The sequence below is a fragment of the Callorhinchus milii genome, unplaced genomic scaffold, assembly GCF_018977255.1.
Source record: "Callorhinchus milii isolate IMCB2004 unplaced genomic scaffold, IMCB_Cmil_1.0 Scaffold3, whole genome shotgun sequence".
Classification (NCBI taxonomy): Eukaryota; Metazoa; Chordata; class Chondrichthyes; order Chimaeriformes; family Callorhinchidae; genus Callorhinchus; species Callorhinchus milii.
In genome coordinates this window covers 31,060,048-31,079,601 of record NW_024704744.1, presented here as the reverse complement: position 1 = coordinate 31,079,601, position 19,554 = coordinate 31,060,048, and the positions used below count along the sequence as shown (strand labels likewise).

Here is a 19,554-nt window from a genome sequence, read left to right as displayed (position 1 = left end):
AAAATTGACTAAAACATTACAGCAATTTCTGTTCTCTCCCATGGCAGAAATGAAAATTTGGATTTTGTCACATCGCGAAAGGCATGGTTCAGTAACTTAGGCAAAGAATTCGGTTTATAAGGCATTTTTTAAATTAACTGTCCACTTTATTTTTTCTCTTTTCTAGACTAACTTATATTCTGACTCTCGCACTTGTATAACATGAAGACAAAATGACCGTGGGGCGAAATTCTTTAATTGTGTACTTCTCAATACATAGTTAAACACTGTCACAATGGATAACATCACTTGCTGAAAACACTTCCAAACACAACTCAGTTTTAACGTGCTTTGGTATAAAAGACCCTCAAGTAATCACATGAATACATTCCACTGCTTCAAATAGACACTTGCCAACACAACCAGAACTGGTCAAGTGGATATTTTGCAACATGCTGTAGTTTAAACCTCTTCTTTATGCGAGTCACAGACCCCATTTATCTTGTGTGAGTGGGAGGCGATTGTAGCCATTGCTGTCTTCCTAAAATGTTTTAAATTTTTCTATTTTGATCAAGCTCATCTCTTGTATCTTTGGTGTATTAAGTGTTAATTCTGTTGAGATCTATAAAGTCTCTGGTGTGAAACTGTGAAGCACAGTTTGTTTCTGTATGGACATACTATGAAATATCTGACGAGATATTTTATAAAATAACATAAAAATATTATTTTATAGAATGGATTTTATAAAATAATATAAAATATTATTTTATAGAATGGACATAATATAAAATAATCCTTGTATTTGATATAAGGTCGAGAAATCTCGAAGTAGCATCTCTGAGAACTTATCAGTGCTGGAGCCTGTTGCCTACCCAGGGGGAAGTAACTGTAAACACGGCTGAAAAGGAAGGCCTTGTAATAATAATAATCCTTGCATTTGATATAGTGCCTTATCATGTCTTTGAGACGTCTCAAAGTGCTTCACAGAATATACTGTAAAGTGAATTGACTGTACATTTTGTGGGTGAAACGCCACAGCCAATTGCACACAGCAGTGTCCCACAAACAGTTGTGGATTGAGTGACCAATTTTTTTATTTATTTTTTTGAAGGAATTATTACCCCCGGAAAGGCGATCCGCCAATCAACTAACAACCGGGTTCCTATTTACTACTGGGTACACAGAGACATGTGGAGTAAGGAAACTTGCGCAACATTTCTCCATGCCTGGAAATCGAACCCAGGTCTTCAGCCATGATCTGAAAACGGGGGAGGGGTCAAGGTAGAGAGACTGAGAGAGAGAGTTCTGAAGCTTTGGGACGTAGTGGCTGAAGGCTTGGCAGCGATGATGGATAAGAGGGTACAAGGGACAAATATTCTGCGCTAGTTAAGCCTCGCTAGAACTGGTGTGATGGGGGTATGAAGCTTAGAGCGGGTGGGGTATGTGGGTTGCAGAGTTTTGAATTAGTTGGATTTTATGGATAGTGGAATGGGGGAGACCAGCGAGGAGGGCATTGGTATAGTCAAGGTGGGAGGTGACAAAAGCGTGGACAAGAGTTTCGGCTGCACTGGACGGAGGTACGCTAAAAGGCGGGCAATGTGATGGAAGTGGAGGAAAGGGTCATGGTGAGGAACCAGATGTGGGGTAAGAAGGATAGCTCGGGACTGAACCGGATGCTGAGGTTGTGCACAGGTTCGGTAAATCTGGGATAGGCCAGGGAGCTGAAGAAGGTTGAAGCCGCAGGAGAGAAGACGGGAGCCAAGGAGTATGGCTTCCGTCTTGTTGACATTCAGCTGTAGGAAGGTTGCGCTCATCCAGGCCTTGATGTCTGACAAACAAGTTGACAGAATATCAGCAGACCCAGGGTAGAGAAGTAGATTTTGGAAGTTGACCCCATGTCTGCAGGTGGTATTGAGGAGAGAGAACATGTGAATAAGAAAAAGAAGTGGGCCTTGGGGTACCTGTAGGTGGAGAAACGTTTGCAGAGATAAAGTGACGGCAGTTGGTTAAGAAAGACTCAAACCAGGCGAGTGCGGTACCATTCAGAAAGTGTATGAAGGAGAGACAATGGAGGAGGATGGCATGATCAACTGTGTCGAATGCAGAGAAGTCCAGGAGGACAAGAAAGAAAAAGTATAATGCTCCAGCACAAGGCTGTTTATTTAACCACCAGGTGACTGGAGAAGTCATGGCGAGTAATTTTATTTTTGCATTGTTTTTGTTCTGTTCATCATACCTACAGTGTACCTGCAAAATAATCTGTTTTAAATCCCTGATCTTCTGATCTCTGCATGCTACAAAATTAGTAAAAGGCTATTTCGAAAAAGACACAAGATTTTTACTGTGAAGTGTAGTACTGTATATTTGTAGGTGAACGTTGCAGCCGATTTGTGCACAGCGATTTCCTTCAGACAACCATGAAGCGAATGCCCAATTTATCTGGGGGATTGTTAGCCAAGTCAATAGAGGAGAAGCTCCCTTTGAAGCAAGATTGCAAATGGTGCTTACATTTTTTTTCTTTTGTCACAATCATGATTAAAACACTCATGGTATAATAAATCAAACTCAGTCATTGTCCAGCACTCTGAGACACACACCCCCATAATGGGGCATAATAAGTGCAAATTGTTGTTGTATGGCAAAAAATATTTTCGGACAGAATAACAGATTCTATCCTATTTAATTATAATGCTTGCATTTGGTATAGAGCCTCATCATGTCGTTGAGTTAGGATTCATGCGATTTTAATGACCGCAATGACTGTGTGTTTGAAAACAAGAGTCACTTTCACTTTTCACCACTAACAGTCGTGTGAAAGAAAAGATAAACAATTTAATGGGAAGTCATTTTTAAAACTGTGTTTTATGCTCTTTTGCCCCAGGAGTCCTTTAAAAATCTACACACAAAAAAAAATGTCACAAGTACTTTAACTCACCTTGAATTCACCAACAATGTTTTATTCAAAAAGCAGAGCTGCTTTCTAGTTTGAATCTGTAATTTGACAATTGACACTGCACTGAAGAGACTTGAGTTTCTTTTGAATGAGACATCTACTTCACTAAGGGCACTAAGCTCTTCTTTGAAAAGAAAGAAATCTTCTGCTCCTCACACATTGCTGGACTGAGGCAAACCTTTGATTGTCAGTGACCTTCTTAATTAGATTTCCTGAAGCTTATATCCACTCAGTCATTATGTTACCTTTCTAATTCTGGCATTACACAAGCTGAATGTTAAATGAGTGAACAGCACTGAATATGCAGTATCATCTAAAAATGAATGTAATGCTAATAATATGTCATAATGCATTTATTTCCATTGCTGCTGCAGATTGTTTGAAAATGAAGAAGTGATTGAAAAAGTCATTTGGATTGGCACATCATACAAGTATCCAATTCAACAAACTGTGTTCATCCTGTGGTGGGCAGTTGAAGGCACAAGTCACAGGAAGCAATGCCCACAGACCTAAAGACATTTATAGCATTGAAGGAAGCTGTTTGCTACATGGCACTATTCAAAACAAGCAGCGAGTTTATCCCAATGTGCTGGCCAACAATTCCCCAACTAAAAGTACTCATTCACATCAGGGCTGTTTGTAGACATTGCAGTGGGAAAATTGGCTGCCAAAAAAATACAGTCACTACACATTACAGTATAATCCTGTGACATGACTTGCGACATCTTACCGACATGATAGGCACTATATCAAGTGTAAAGATTTTTTTGTGTTCAACACTTGAATATTTCTATAGACTACTAAAACAAATGTTACATTCCTGATAATTATGTGCGTGAAGGGGAAGAATTGGAGGTGGGAGGGGGAAAAAAAAGAAATGTAGACTTACCAGATATGTTTGTTGTAACATTAATCACTGCAGCTGGTCCAAATCCCTTCACTGTACTGGCTTTAATAAAGAACTGGTAGGTGGTTCCTGGATCTAGATGGGTGAAAACATGATGTGTGCTGTTCCACAACTTTGACACAGTTTGAAGAGGTCCTGCCACTTGCACAGCGGGATCAAAGGATTTGACGCTGCTATAGCTGACCTGCAATAATAATAATAATAATAATCCTTGTATTTGATATAGCGCTTTTCACGTCTTCTAGACGTCCCAAAGCGCTTCACAGAATATACTGTAAAGTGAATTGACTGTATATTTGTGGGCAAATGCGGCAGCCAATTGCGTACAGCAGTGTCCCACAAACAGTCGTAGATTGAAAAATGACCAATTTTATTATTGTTTTTTGTTTTGGAGGGAAAGAAAATGCTGTTAATTTTCTGACTCATTGGATCTTAAATGGGAGAGGGTAAGATTTTGTCATTGGCCTATTAACATTTGCAAATTTATCTCATTTATGGAGAGCAGCAAAAATAATGGTTAAATAATATCCAAGAGATGATCACTAAAAAAAACTTTTAGCTTCCGAATATTAACGTTCATCCAGCTATCAGTACAAATACTTATTTTGAGTAATCATTTTTAATTCTTAACTTAATACAATGAAAATTAATACACAAATTTATGACTAGTTAGTCAGTGAGTAATTGGTATATTTGCCTTACCTCATATTGTGTAATGATACCATTCGCTTCCACAGGTTCCTTCCAGTGCAAGAAAATCTTGTCCTCGAATGGTGTTCCCTTCAAAGATTCTCCAGGTACTGAACCAGGCACTGAAAACCACAATAACAATAAGAATAATCCTTGCAAAAAATAGTAATCAAGAGGTCGTCTCAAAGTGCTTCAAACATTACAGGATCCACTGTAAAGCAAGTGAGCCAGGTTTACACTGACAACTATATAAATGTATTTTAAGTTTTCAAAGGAAACAAATGAACAGCTTCACCATATATTAAAAAAAACCTTTATTGACTTTTTATCTTCTCCAGGATATATTATGCCACTTATTAAAAAAAGTCAATTCAAATAAAAATCCTGCTTTGACTTTCAAACTGATCATAGTTCTGGTCTTACAATCCATATCTGTTATTAAGTAACAAGACCAAGGGTTTAACCCTTATTATTCAATGTTCGTCAAAATGTCGAAGCCACCATGAACTAATATTTGTACTTGAGGTGAACAGTCACTCATCTGAAAATGGCCATTTACTGTCATCATACTGTCAGAACAATATCCGAAGATTTTAGGGATTCACTCTCACTTTTTCTTTTGGTTCTAAGTGTAGGAATATAAAACCAATACAAATTAGCAAAGTTTCCTTAAAATAATAATAATCAAAAATGAAAAAACCTGGTTCACTCAAATGATAATTTGACTTTAGCAACCTCATTTAGCTAGATACGCTAGTGTTCGGCAACCTGAAAAGATATATTTTAGAGGGACTTAATAAGAGATGTACAATACAGCACTCCATAAGCACTGCATTCGTGTGTCAACCTCAATTATCAGCTCAAGTTCCACTGTGAAGCTTGCACCCACGTCCCATGGAATAAATGATACAGAAGGCGGCCATTTTGCCCACTTTCTTGCATCAGTGTTTGCTCCTCTGAGAAGCCAGCATCCTAATGTCAAATTCCTGCCCTCTCGCCATACCCTTCAATATGCTTCCTCTGCATTCTCTTTCAAATACTCTAATCGATCCTTCGACTCATTATTTCTAAACCTTTATGTTAGATGTCCACTCAAGACACACATCATAAATTTATGTCTCATCCATTCAAGCCAAGCTTCCCTGAGAATGTCAAAGTTTTCACTGGATGCATTTACATCCAATTCTATGAGATTGTTTGGCATCAGTTTAAAAAAGTTACAACTTCCTCCTTGAACACTCGCATTCCTCATTTAATCTTCATGTTGTATTAGGGTGGAAAAGTGATGGTTTGCAAGGCAACACTGAAAGGGACTCTGAAGCTCTAACACAAAATCCATCACACATATCCATGTGACAGCAGAGGGTACTGTCAATCACAGCAGGATTCTCCTTTATCATCTCTGCTTCCCTATTAGTAAATCCTTTGTGAACTACAATTTTCTTTGACCCCATTAACATTTCTCTTCTTATCCTCTTTACTGCAATCTCTCCCATCTCTTCTTGAAAACATCCAATTCTCAGTTCATTCTCCTCTACCAAAGCGTTCCCCCTCTCCCATCACATTTAGTTTGAATGAATCCTAATTACTGTATTCAGGTTTTCTGCACAGCTCAGCTACCCATCCAGTTATGGTCCTTCCTTTGAAAGTTCTTTCTGCCTGACAAAGTACACCAGTTATCTACAAATTCAAATCAGTTTGTAGGGAATAATGGATGCCTCAGAATGATTTACAAGGCAGAAATCTCATTGCGGGGTTCAGATGGCATTGTAAACCACAAGACAAGCTCAAACACTTTAAAAGACTAATTTGAATCCCAAACTGAGATTGATACCTGCAATCACAGAGTTATTATATGGCCAGTTATGAACATGCCATGCCATTTTGTGTGTTATCAGGTGTCAAGAAATCAGCTGTGGGGAGGTGATGATGTCCTCAAATAGCAATAATTGTGACATGATCATTGCTCTTTATGAGGTGCTAACTGATAATTGGTTATTAGATTATTTTAATGTAATTGCATTTCCCCTTTCTTCGTAGTATTTGATTTATACATGTTTACAATCTTGTATTTATAAAAGTACAAAAAAATCTTTTTTTGGCATATGAAATTGATGCATTCCCTGTTTAATGTTGAATTGCAGCTCAGGTTTGGTTGAAACTTAAATCCAGCATTTGAGCTGAGTACCTCCTCACATATTGATATCACCAGAAGAAGCGGCAATTGCAAGAGCGGAAACGTGCTTTTCATTTACACTTGTGTGTACAGATCACTGGAAAGTGTCTTTAAACTGATCTCTAGTGATTAACAATTGTCAGTTCAAAACCAGAGACAAGGGATCTATCTTGCCCAATTTTGAAAAATCTGGATCAGAGAGTGTAGCTTCCATAAATAGATCAGAAACCAGTGAGGACAGTGGAAATGAGGGTCTGTTCAACCTGAATTCTTAAGCATGCAGATAAAGTGGAGTCCTGTAGCTCAGTGGTTAGAGCGCTCGCTTTGCAAGTGAGAGACCTGAGTTCAATTCTAGGCAGAGGGCGAAACCTTGGGCAAGTTTCCTTACTCCACACGCCTAATAATCCCTCCAAAACCAAAAACAATAATAAATTGGTCATTTTCAATCTACGACTGTTTGTGGGACATTGCTGTGCGCAATTGGCTGCCGCGTTCGCCCACAAATATACAGTCAATTCACTTTACAGTATATTCTGTGAACAACAACAACAACAACAAGATTCCATTTATAAAGCGCCTTTCACGTCAGGAGGACGTCCCAAGGCGCTGCACAGTTGGGTCATGACCCGAGCAGGGAGGGAGAAAGGAGGGTGGAAATGGTCAGGGGGAGGGGAGGGAAGGGAGGGAGCGAGGAGGGGGAACAGAGTTGAGAGGGGAGCTGAAGGCACGGTCAAAGAGAAAGGTTTTGAGACCGGCCTTGAAGGAGGAAAGGGAGGAAGCAAGGCGAAGGCACTGGGGGATGGAGTTCCAGAGCCTGGGGGCTGAGAGGCTGAAGGCCCGACCACCGATGGTAGGACGGTTGGGGCGGGGGACGTGGAGCAGACCGGAGCCAGAGGAACGGAGAGTACGGGCAGGTAGGTAGGGGGATAGTAGGTTGGAGAGGTAGGAGGGAGCAAGGCCGTGAATGGCCTTGTAGGTGAGGATGAGGATCTTGAAGCGCTTTGGGACGTCCTCCCGACGTGAAAAGCGCTATATCAAATGCAACGATTATTATATTATTATTATAAAGTTCTCCCGACATGAAAGGCGCTCTATAAATGCAATCTTGCTGTTGTTGTTGTAAAGGCCTAATCATTATGAAGTGAATGACCAATTTTATTTGGGGCATTGTTAGCCCAGACCCCAGCAGAGAGAAACTCCCTTTTCTTGCAGTAGTGCCGTGCAATCTAATGTTGAGCTGAATGGGCAGACAGGATCTTGGTTTAACAACAGTACAAATTTACATTTGTATCGCACCTTTCACGTCAGGAGGACATCCAAGGCACTGAACATCTCATCCGAAGCACAGTACCCAGTACTCAACAATCACCATCCAATACCTCATTGTCAATGAAAACATCGACATTCTCACCCTCACTGAAACCTGGATCACTCCAGGTGACACCTTCCCCGAGACTGAGGCCACACCACCCGGCTACACCTTCCATCAGATCCCACGACCTAACCGCCGTAGTGGCAGTGTGACTCTCACCTCACGGTCCCTGCTCGGCCTATCCCCTTACTCCTCTGGAACCTTCCCTTCCTTTGAGCACCTTACGCTTTATCAACCCTCCACTCTTTCCCTCAAAATTCTCCTTATCTATCACCCCTTCAAGCCCTCCCACACCTTCCTCCCAGACACCTCCACCCTCTTGTCTTCCCTCTCCCTCTGCTCCGAACTCCTCATCCTATATGACTTCAACCTTCACTTCATGCCCTCCTGCTCTACCTCTTCTGACTTTCCCTTCTTTATCTCCTCCCTCAACTTCTCCCTCCACATCCACTCTGCCACCCACGCCCACGGTCACTTCCTCGACCTGGTGATCACTCGGAGCTCACCAACTCAGACCTCACCATCATCGACAAAGCGATCTCGGAACATCACTTCATCTCCTTTAATTCCTCAATCCCTCTCCTCACTGCCACCGAACCCATCTCCAGCTCCTACCGCTTCTGAAAAAAATCTCTCCCCCTCCCTCGCCACTGCCTTGGAGTCATCTGAACTCCTCCCACTCTGGGCTTCCTCCCACAATGATCTATCCTCCTCAGTCACTCTTCTCCACAGCTCCCTCTCCTCCACTCTTGATTCCCGTGCTCTCCTCTCTTCTCAAACCATCTCCTACACACAAAAGTCACTATGGTACACCAGCCACCCCACTCACTTAAAACACAGGTGCGTGCCGCTGAATGTACCTGGCTTAAGTCAAACGGTCCATCGGCAGGTCTAGCTGGACCTTATCAAATCTTACTGCTTTGCCTTCACCTCTGCTAAATTATCATTCCACTTCCAAGATAATCTTGGAGGCCAAGAACATCCCCAGGCTCCTCTTCTCCATCACCAACCGGTGCCTCCACGCACTCTCTCACACCTCGCCCATCCTCACCTCCAATGCCAACTGCAAGGTGATGCTGGACTTCCTTGAATCCAAAGTCGAGGGGATCGACTCAGCTGCCTGTGCCCTTCTGTCTACTATCCCCTCCCCATCTCCCCCTCAAATCTCGGCCCCCACTCATCCCTCCTTCCACACCTTCGAACCTGTCTCCCACTCCTCCCTCACCATCACTGAAACCCGCATGAAACCGACCACCTGCTCCCTCGACCCCATCCCTACCCCCTCACCTTCCCTCTCAGCTCCACCTCCTTGCATCCTCTACTCACAGACATCTTAAACCTCTTCCTGTCCAATGGTACTGTTCACACCCCTTTAAAAATGGCTGTCATCACTCCTGTCCTTAAAAAACCCTCCCTGGACCCATCCCTGCTCTCAAACTACTGTCCTATCTCCAACGTTCCTTTCCTCTCCAAGGTCTTGGAACCAACGAGTCATTGGTTCACAGCTTCGCTCCTTCCTCTCCTACCACTTCCTTCACAAACCCCTCCAATCGGGTTTCTGTGCCGCCCACAGCAAAGAAACAGCCCTGGTCAAAGTGACAAATGACATTCTTTCCATCTGCAATCAGGGCTACCTCTGCCTCCTCGTTGACCTCCCTGCTGCCTTCGACACTGTTGACCACTCTATCCTCCTCCACCTCAATCTCCCATACCCCTGTGACCTCCTAACCCTCTACCATCCTGCCCGCTCCCTCCACTCAGTGGACTCTGGCCCGCTTCACGTCCCCCGCCTCACCATTGACGTGCGGGCCTTCTGCCACTCTGCCCTCTGCAACTCCATCCCGTAGACCCTCCGCCTCACCCTTCTCCCCTTGCCTCCTTCAAGACCCATCTCTGGACCCTCCTCTTCAATCACCTTGCTTCCCCCCTCACTGCCCTCCCCTTCTCCAATCCCAACCGCCAGCTCTGGTCCGAAACACTGACTGTCCAGCTCCTTTGGACGTCCTCCCAACATGAAAGACGCTATAGAAATGTAATTTTGTTGTTGTTGTTTGTGTCAAGTGAAACATTTTAGCTTGGATGATAGAGTGGTGCACATAAAAGCACCTGCAAATAGAAAACCCCATAGAAATTTTAGAAAAGCAACTTAGTTAAATAAGCACATTTAAAACGAGGGTTTGGTAAGCACTATTCACAATTGTATATCTAGAATTCCTAGTCATGCAGACTGCTCATGGAAACTTAATGGAGAGCTCTATAGGTGTAATAATAATAATCCATTATTTGATATAGCGCTTATCAAGTCTTCCAGATGTCTCAAAGCGCTTTACAGAATATACTGTATAGTGAATTGGCTGTATAATTGTGGGTGAAACGCAGCAGTCAATTGCGCACAGCAGTGTCCCACAAACAGTCGTGGATTGAGTGACCAAATTATTTATTTTTTTGAGGGATTGTTATCCCTGGAAAAGCAATCCGCCAATCAACTAACAACTGGGTTCCTGTTTACTGCTAGACAAAGAGAGGTGTGTGGAGTAAGGAAACTTGCCCAACATTTCGCTCTGCCGAGAATCAAACCCAGGTCTCTCACTTGCGAGGCGATTGCTCTAACAACTGAGTTACAGGATTCCAGAAATGAAAATAAATTCCTCCCTAATTATTTCTGGCTAAAATCAAATATAAAGTCCAGATATTTTTGGTGTTGTGAGAGTTTTTTGATATATATGTAAATTGACCGCAAAGAAACTAAATACATTATTTAATACATTTTGTTAAAAAATAAGATCAATCTCAAAATAAATCCTGCAAACAGTATGACATGGCACATTACACTGGGACAGTCTTCAGTGTAATTAACAATAAAGTATGGGGGAAAAAAACATTAATCTTAAACCATGAAATTGCCCTCGGTTGTACTTGTCACTTAACGGACCAATAAATACACAGGGCATTGTAAGAGTGAAATGAAATTTGTGCTTGAATTAATATAAATGTCTTTTAGTGAACAAATGTACAGAGATGGAGGACAGTTGTATTACATGTGGCAACTTACCAAAATTACTGTACCTCACTTAGGACTTCAGGAATAGACTATTCAAAACCAGTACTATTTTTGAATTTTTTTTAATGAAAAGTGGTTGAGGAAGAACCAGATTTGTTCCTACTCAGGGTTTGATGCTTTCCTTAAGGTAATCTGTTTTCAAAGTACATTGGCTGCTAATGATGCAGAAAACAAGACCACTGGAGGCTCTGAGGATTGTCTGGACCTTCAGTGCTCTTCATGTGGGTAGTGTCACTGTAGTACTTAGCAGTGGAGTGGCTATAAGACCATAAGACATAGGAGCAGGAGTAGGCCATTCAGCCCCTCGAGCCTGCCCTGCCATTTAATGAGATCATGGCTGATCTTCTAAACTAATTCCATTTACCCGCCCTATTCCCATATTCCTTAATCCCTCTATTCTTTTGAAATCTATCAACCTCAGTCTTGAATATGTTCAAGGACTGAGGATCCACAGCCTTTGGGATAGAGAATTCCACAAATTCACTACCCTCTGAGTGAAGAAATGTTTCCTCACCTCAGTTCAAAAAGGCTGACCCTTACCGAGACAGAAAGGGGCAAGGGAGGTGATCCAAGGCACGGTCAAAGAGGGAAGTCTTCAGGTGTGATTTGAAGACTGTCCGAGATGGGGCAAGAGGGAGTTATTGTGACTGTGGGATACATGCTGCGGACCCATGCCAGCTCAGTGAAGGCAGTGGGTAGAGTGGGGTGCAACCAGATCAAAGAGGTAAAGTAATGTCAGTGCATGACGAGATTTGAATGTGAGAGTGAGTATCCTGAAATCGATCCTGATGCCAAGGTTAGATACAGGTTCATTTGAGTCTGAGGGATAGGCAGGGAAGGTTAAAGAAACCTTTTACAATTTTTTTTTCTAGAATAATTCCATGGGATCTTTGATATCTGCCTGAAAAGACAGATGGGACCTCGGCTTAACGTCTCATTTGAAGGACAGCACCTCCAACAATACAGCAACCCCCCAGCACCGTATTGGAATGTCATCTTAGTCTACTTGATCCCAAGTCCCGATGTGGGGCTTGAACCCACAACCTCCTGACTTAGAGGCAAGAATGTCACAATTGAACTTGGATGACACAAGTATACTACCCTGTGCTGTGCCAAACCCAGTCCTGCCTACAAAGGCTGACAGTACATCTGTGAAATGTTATTTATTAACTCGTGGAGTCCTGTAGCTCAGTGGTTAGAGCACTCGCTTTGCAAGTGAGAGACCTGAGTTCAATTCCAGGCAGGGCGAAACCTTGGGCAAGTTTCCTTACTCCACACAGAGCCTAATAATAATCCCTCCAAAACAAAAACAATAATAAATTGGTCATTTTCAATCTACGACTGTTTGTGGGACATTGCTGTGCGCAATTGGCTGCCGCATTCGCCCACAAATATACAGTCAATTCACTTTATAGTCTATTCTGTGAAGCGCTTTGGGACGTCCTCCCGACGTGAAAAGCGCTATATCAAATGCAAGGATTATTATTATTATTATTATTAAATGCAATTTCTCAGTTCTTGTGGAGAAAAGAAGGTTAAATGTGCTTTCCATACACTCTTGACAATCCTGCCTAACATGTTTTTGACTCGGGGTTCACCCCATCGACACATTGGTTCTTTAATATCCTGGATCACTTATTGTTGCCTTCTGCTGGCTCAAAGTGGGTTTTAAATGTCTATTGGTGCACTTTGTGCAAACAATGTGGATTTTGTGCACATATTTGGGTATGATCAGGAAAGATCCAAGGTCACAAAACAAAAGTCATGGATCGTAAACTTGATGCAGCCCAATTGGTTCTATATTGCCATCATTTTTGTGCAATTCACCTCGGTTTGAAATGTGTTTCTGGTTGAGTTAGCTGCATTATCCTTTGATAGGAGTGTAACTGAAGATTATTTATTTTGCTGAATGGAATATAAGACATGACTTTGTTGGAAAGTTAATTATGCTCAACTACAATATTACCAGAAGTTGCATGTGCAATTATATGAATTCCTCTAACCCCATCCTTGACCTGAAAGCCAAGGCTGCAACATCAGACTCTGTATAAGGCTTACACCCTATATTCAATCTGACACTGTAGTTCAGCAGCCAGTCATACATACATCAAATAAGTATCAATCAGAGCCCATCCTTCCCTTTCCACATTTCACAGAATGAAATTGAATTAATAGGCAAAAGATTACAGCCTCACATGAGGGAAGCTTTCCAAACCCATTAAACTAAAGAAGTGTAAGACACAGTAGGTGGCGAATTTTACCCTTTTTGTGTTGGTGTTTGCTTTTTCAAGAAGCTAATGAATTCAATCCTAATTGCCTGTTCTATCCAGGAACCTCTTGAATCTTTCCAGTGCCTGTGTTTGTCTAATTTTCTTCAAAATGCTCCCATCAACTGTGCTGTAACAGCCACCCCTCAAACTATTCCGTTCACTGATCCCTCAATTAATTCACAGCAAATGCCACCTCCCAAGAGAAGAAAAGCAAGTAAAACTCCTGCATGAACTGTAATGGAGCTAAACCTTGGGCAAACATACAGCAGGGTCTTAAGAATCCTGAACACATTTGAGGTGAACTAGCAAGCTTATCAAAATGTTTACTTTTTTTCAGAGTTTAATTACTATAAGCAAGCTCCTTTATAACTGCAGTCATTTGGGTTTAATATCTCAGATCCCTCAATGTAAGCCCAAAATAAAGAACGACTGAGTTGTCAGATCGATGTGGCGTCACTTGCTCTGCATTGTGCATAGGCGCTATTCCCAAGAAGCCCTGCTAACATCACTTTCTTCATGAAGTAATACCAGCAATACTTCCTGCATAGAGCAGGCACATGCAGGATGTGATGTCAGCAACGCTGCAAAAAACATGCATGAGGATAAAACCCAGGAAGTGACATGAAAGAGATACGTCTTGAGAAGGAATTTGAATGAGGTGAGGGAGGGAACAAGTTGAAGGGACACCAGGATGGAGTTCCTGAAAGTGGGGACAAAAAGGCTGAAAACCAGTCCGCCGATGAGATGGAGACATGATGCAGACTAATGCTTGCTGAGCAAAGGGAGCAGTCAGGTTGGTACAGTTTGCAGAAAGCACAGAGGTAGGGTTGGGCGAGACAGTGGAAGGATTCAAAGGTGAGGATGAGGATCTTGAACTCAATCCATTTGCAAGATAGGGAATCAATATAGATGATAATTCTAAAGAATAAAAATAATTACCATCTTCGTCTGTCTGGACGACAACTTCTTCACTCTCCTTCCTTCCTTCTGGATTAGTCAGAATCATTTTGATGCTGATGTTTGTGTAAGGGGGCAGATGGTCAATAATATGCTGAGGTAATTTCTGATCCATTTCCACACAATCAGCTTTGCTCTCGTTGTGACCAAAGTAGTAGTGGAAGCACACAGTGACATTGTAGGTGTGACAGCGAGTTATATTGTAGCCCAAGGACTCCAGCTCAACTGCGAGGTGCCTGGCATAGATCTCTGCAATCTTTAGGCTTTTGGGTGACCTCATTGGCTCTATTCAAGAAACAACAACAAAAATTAACTTTTTAAACATTAAAACGTCATCAATATTAGTGTTATTTCCTCAATAGAGTTCTGAAAATAAAGTTTTAATCACTTGGCAAATATTTATTAAACATCACATACAATGGACAATCAAGTGTGGTGCTCCTCAAAGTCCATCTTCAATCCTCTCTTTTTCCTCATCCACACGCTTATGCTTGCTGACATCATTTGTGGTTATGGGTCCACTTCCATATATAGACAGATGTGACCCAACTATTTTTCTGCCTCTCCCCTCAATGCCAGTATGTTGTTCTGATATATTGCTGGTAGATATCAAGTCCTGGATAAGCCTTAACTTCCTCCAGCTCAATGCTGACAAACCTGAGACTCTCTCATTAGCACTTCTTCACTTCAGGTGCTGAATATATCAACCACGCTGGTTGCTTACTCCATTATAGGACTTTTACCTCAAATCGCGGGTGGGCTTTGAGTCAGGTGGGTCTGCAGTACTCCACTGCAATGCTAATTATAGCCCAGCCAGCCTTGCTCATTGGCAGGACTTGGAAGGTCAGACCAGTCACTGGCAGCAGGGATTCTTCCTACTCAGTTTCTGTTAACTCTGCAAGCCAAAGCCCTAAGTGGCAGGGTGGTTCTAGCTGGACAACCAGCGGGAATGCTTGCCAGAGAGTGCTTTTAATGGCAAGCTATGCGGTTTTAGCTGGTTAGACTCCAGCATTACCCGACACACATCCAGGCCTCAGCTCTTGCCAACCTATGCCTAATACTCTCTGGAATTCGGTAAGCAGGATGTGTCCCTCCAGGGAGAGAGTGCACATTCTGTTCCAATAAATATCTCAGGAATTTCCATGTATGGCTGGAATGTATGGAACTTAGTTTTGTTTGGATACTGTTAAGAATGGTGATGTTAAGAATGGAGGTGTCATGCTTTAATGAGTCAGTAAACCAAGGTTCTGTCTTCCTGTTCAGATGGACGGTAAAGATCCCATGGCACTACTTGAAAAGAGAAGGGACTTTCTCCCAGTGTCCTGTGTGAATAATTCTCCCAGATTAAAAAAAAGATCATTCACTTTGTGGTTGTTTGTGGGATATTGCTGTGTTGAAGTTGCACTTGCCTACAAAATATACTGTCATTAACTATAATTCACTGAAAATCCTGTGAAACACTTTGAAATCAACAATGTGATAAAGCACTACATATTATTATTAATAATGCTTGCATTTGATCTTGCACCTTATCACGTGTAAAGATTATTATATCTTTGGGTTTAAGTGAAGATAAAAATCAGTTGATTCTTCTTCCTGCTTATGTGATAAATAATAATATACTGTCCAATAACTGACTGGAAAGTTCATTTCTATTGATGTCATGTGAGGACATGATCAGGCTTAGTTAAGATATCTCCTACAATCAAATAGCTGTCAATAGTCACTTGCCAGGCAATTATTACCTTGATGAGAAATCAGGAGGATTTTGGCACCGCTTAAATCTTACCCTGACAGGAGTCAGCAACCTCTGCGGTGGGAAGTGAGAGAAAATTGACAAATATCTGAGAATACTGCAGCTGACTCTCAAGAATCAATTTATAAATATGTTCCTAAGATGGGACAGGAAAAACACCAAAATAGTAGCTCAAACAGTAAATGCTGGACTCTCCAAATGTTATAGGGTCCCAGTGCTGCCTCAGCTCAAGTCATATCTTTGGCAATCCAGAGCTGGGATGCAAGATGTATTGGAGGCATTCCATCTCAAGGCAGTGAGAAAGGACTGACCCTGCTCATCTCTGCCATTGTCAACTGTGCAATCTACCAGATCATCACAGAGGAACACTGACTGGAGTCACAGAGAACTTTGCAGCACAGGACAATACTTAAAACTTGCATACATTTTCCAAATACCTTTAGCACCTCATATACACCCCAACAGTGTTCATTGCGAGTACTAAGATAAGGAAAATCTAGGTTGAAAACTCCAGTAAATGTTGAGCATTCTGAAAACCTGGCAACAGATGCCTAAGACAAAGTATGGGGACATCACAGCTGTTGTGTGAGAAATTTTTTCAAAGCTGTTAAATTAGCCCATACATCAAACTAGAAGAGAGACAGGAGAATCTGGATTGTGATGCATCATTGCCAGCGAGCCACACTGGGTACTAATTACACTAATTGTACAACTTAAATACCACTTACAAAAAAAATGGCGCAAATTATTAATTATTGTTTATCATTCTTATTACACTGCTATTCTGTTCTATAAAAGCTGCAAAGTGCGTAGTACCAGTGACATACTTGCATTAAAAAGTCATCTGTTTTTCCCTATGATTACAGACAGATACAGATTTTAGGTGACATCACTGTATAAGCTGACATCTGGCCATCTGCACACATGCAGAATACTGTGGTGTTTACTTGCATGTCTAATCAGTTGGTACACATGGAGTACTCCCAGACCTGCTGTTAATCCACTGACTGAAATGGATCATCTTTTGGGGGAAAGACCGAGCTCAGGTTGTTCACAATTCACACGATCCTTCAGGCAGTCCCATTCCCAGTATATCAAGGGCTTTAATGAAACACAAAATTACAACCTAAAGATTGGATTATTTTAATGGACTAAAAATATCCCTGAATTGAGAAAGACAATTTGCTAAATACTTGTGTTTTAGTGTTGCTCAGTACAGAGAAGGTCTAAAGATGATCCAGTTTACATTGGGGTATAGACAGCTTAATTGATGAGTTGAACTACTGACCTTCCACCAACAGTCAGTTATAATTACACGCACCTCATTAACTTAGACATCATCCGTAACAAAGGAAAACCAACTGGTTGACCCAAGTCAACTTTTGACAGGGTGTTAATCTAATAAATAGTTTCAATTTGTTCTTTGCTCGATATGGTGAGCTATGACACTTCAGTATAGCAGCCTATTACTTGAGATACAAGGTACTGGGCCACACACAAACCATTGTCATTAGCAGCTTAAAAAAAGCAGGAGACCTACATGTTTTACTTAATAATTAAAGCTAATCCTCCACTAAGTTTTAGATACAGTCTATTACTGTACCAGAACAAAGTTGTGCAACTTAACACAAGCAGTACTAGAACTTTTAAGTATAAAGCAACAAGTCTTAAGGAGAATTCCTGCTCTTTTCCTCTTTACACACAGGAGTAATGAGATGGTGAATAAATTCCAGGTAAAATTAGTCAAATGCTTAGAGCACCAAGGGGGACAGGTTCATGGCTCTCACTTAATCATTGGGATACCAATATTGAAGTGGAGATCAGCAGTCACAGCCAGATGTACATCTGTCAATTAGATTATTTCTATACACCCAATTTTCTCTTCTCCCCTGAAATGATTTGACTGACATTTCCAAGACAGAGGGCATTGTTCTATAGGTGCTAGGTACCTTCTGGTATCTTGCCCAACTGGCTACTTTTTGGTGCATGAATCTCAACAGCAATTTATCGGATTGTGAGAATATCACAAGTGAAGCTTCATCCTGACCTCATCCAACATCAACACTGTGCAGGAATTACTAGGTACAGTTGAGAATTTTAGCTGTTTTTCCTCCTTCTAACCCAGGGCCCTGAAAGGAATTATAATATGCAGCTGAGACAAGCTAACTCAGCGTGCACCAGCTATCAAACCAGAGAAGAAACTCACTGAACCACTGGGAACCAAGATATTTATCTTCTCAAAACCACCCAAAGCTTCTTTCAAAAAAACTTTTTCAAACAAATTGTAGGAGCTGGAAGAAAGATAATAAGAAACACATCTTTAAAGCTAAAAGAAGTAGCAAAGCATTGGCAGTATTATTAAAAATAATACTGTTTTAAATGTACAATGAACAGGCTTCATTATGATAATCCCACAGTCAATTAACTTTCCCATGCTTAAAGGATTAAAGATTAGGGAACAAAACAAATGCTAGAAAAAAAACAAGCAACATATTAATATATATACAATATGTACTGTATATAGTGTAGTGGGTTACGATTGATGTTACAACAATAAAGCCAGCCCCACGGATTTAGTAGTTACATTAATGTAAGATTATCATTGTATTCTCAGCACAACATAAACTTTTTGGAGCAGAAGATAGGAATTTCCGTAGAACAGCTAAGGGTTAATACCGTGTCCAATAATCCCCTTAAAGGATGGATAAATATCTGGTTATCATAATAATTCTCAATAAAGATATTAGAGTTAAAACTAATAAGATAATGGTTTCTGAGCTGCTGAGATAATGGAAAGTCACACCAAGGATGAACAATATAATATGATTATTCTTGAATTTTACTCATTTGGATTTGGATTCACATTTTGCAGAAATTTGATTTGTTAAGGTTGGGTGAATTGGGTTAGTGTCCATGATGCAACACTCTCACTTCTGGGTTAATGACTTATGGGTTCAAGCTCAAAATCTAGAAACTGCTCATAGTCTAGCCTGACGCTTCATTGCTGCACCAGGAGTCTGCTGCATTGTCAGAGACACTGTCCTTCACATGAGAAGATGTAAAACTGAAGATCTCATCTGGCCGTTCCAATGGACGATAAATATCCCACTGAACAATTTGAAAAGAGAAGTTTCTTCCGGTGTCCTAACCAACAATCCCACAGATAAAACTGTTCATTCACTGATCATTCACATGGTTGTTTGTGCGACATTGTGGTGAGCAAATTTGCTGCTGCACTCACCTACAAAATAGTCATGACACTATACAATATATCCTGTGAACCACATTGAAATGTTTTGACGATGTGATAAGGCGTTAGATCAAACATAAGGATTATTATATGTGAAAAGGCCTTGTTTCTGTTTCTTGCTTCCCCAAATTGAGTAACGAATGCCTTGAGCATGAATAGCTCATGGTAGGATTGACCTAGCCT

General features: G+C 41.2%; 1 protein-coding gene across 9 annotated transcripts in view; it reads right to left on the bottom strand.

Moving 5' to 3' along the window:
- The window catches only part of ptprk (protein tyrosine phosphatase receptor type K), a 367,918-nt gene that overhangs the window by 99,750 nt on the left and 248,614 nt on the right, over positions 1-19,554 (bottom strand). For all 9 annotated transcript variants that reach the window (XM_042333764.1, XM_042333766.1, XM_042333765.1 and 6 more), the window contains exons 8-10: positions 14,348-14,650; positions 4,542-4,651; positions 3,822-4,023 (exon numbers count right to left, since the gene is read on the bottom strand). In XM_042333764.1, the coding sequence (XP_042189698.1) occupies positions 3,822-4,023; positions 4,542-4,651; positions 14,348-14,650 (615 nt within the window). The remainder of the gene's footprint in view (positions 1-3,821; positions 4,024-4,541; positions 4,652-14,347; positions 14,651-19,554) is intronic.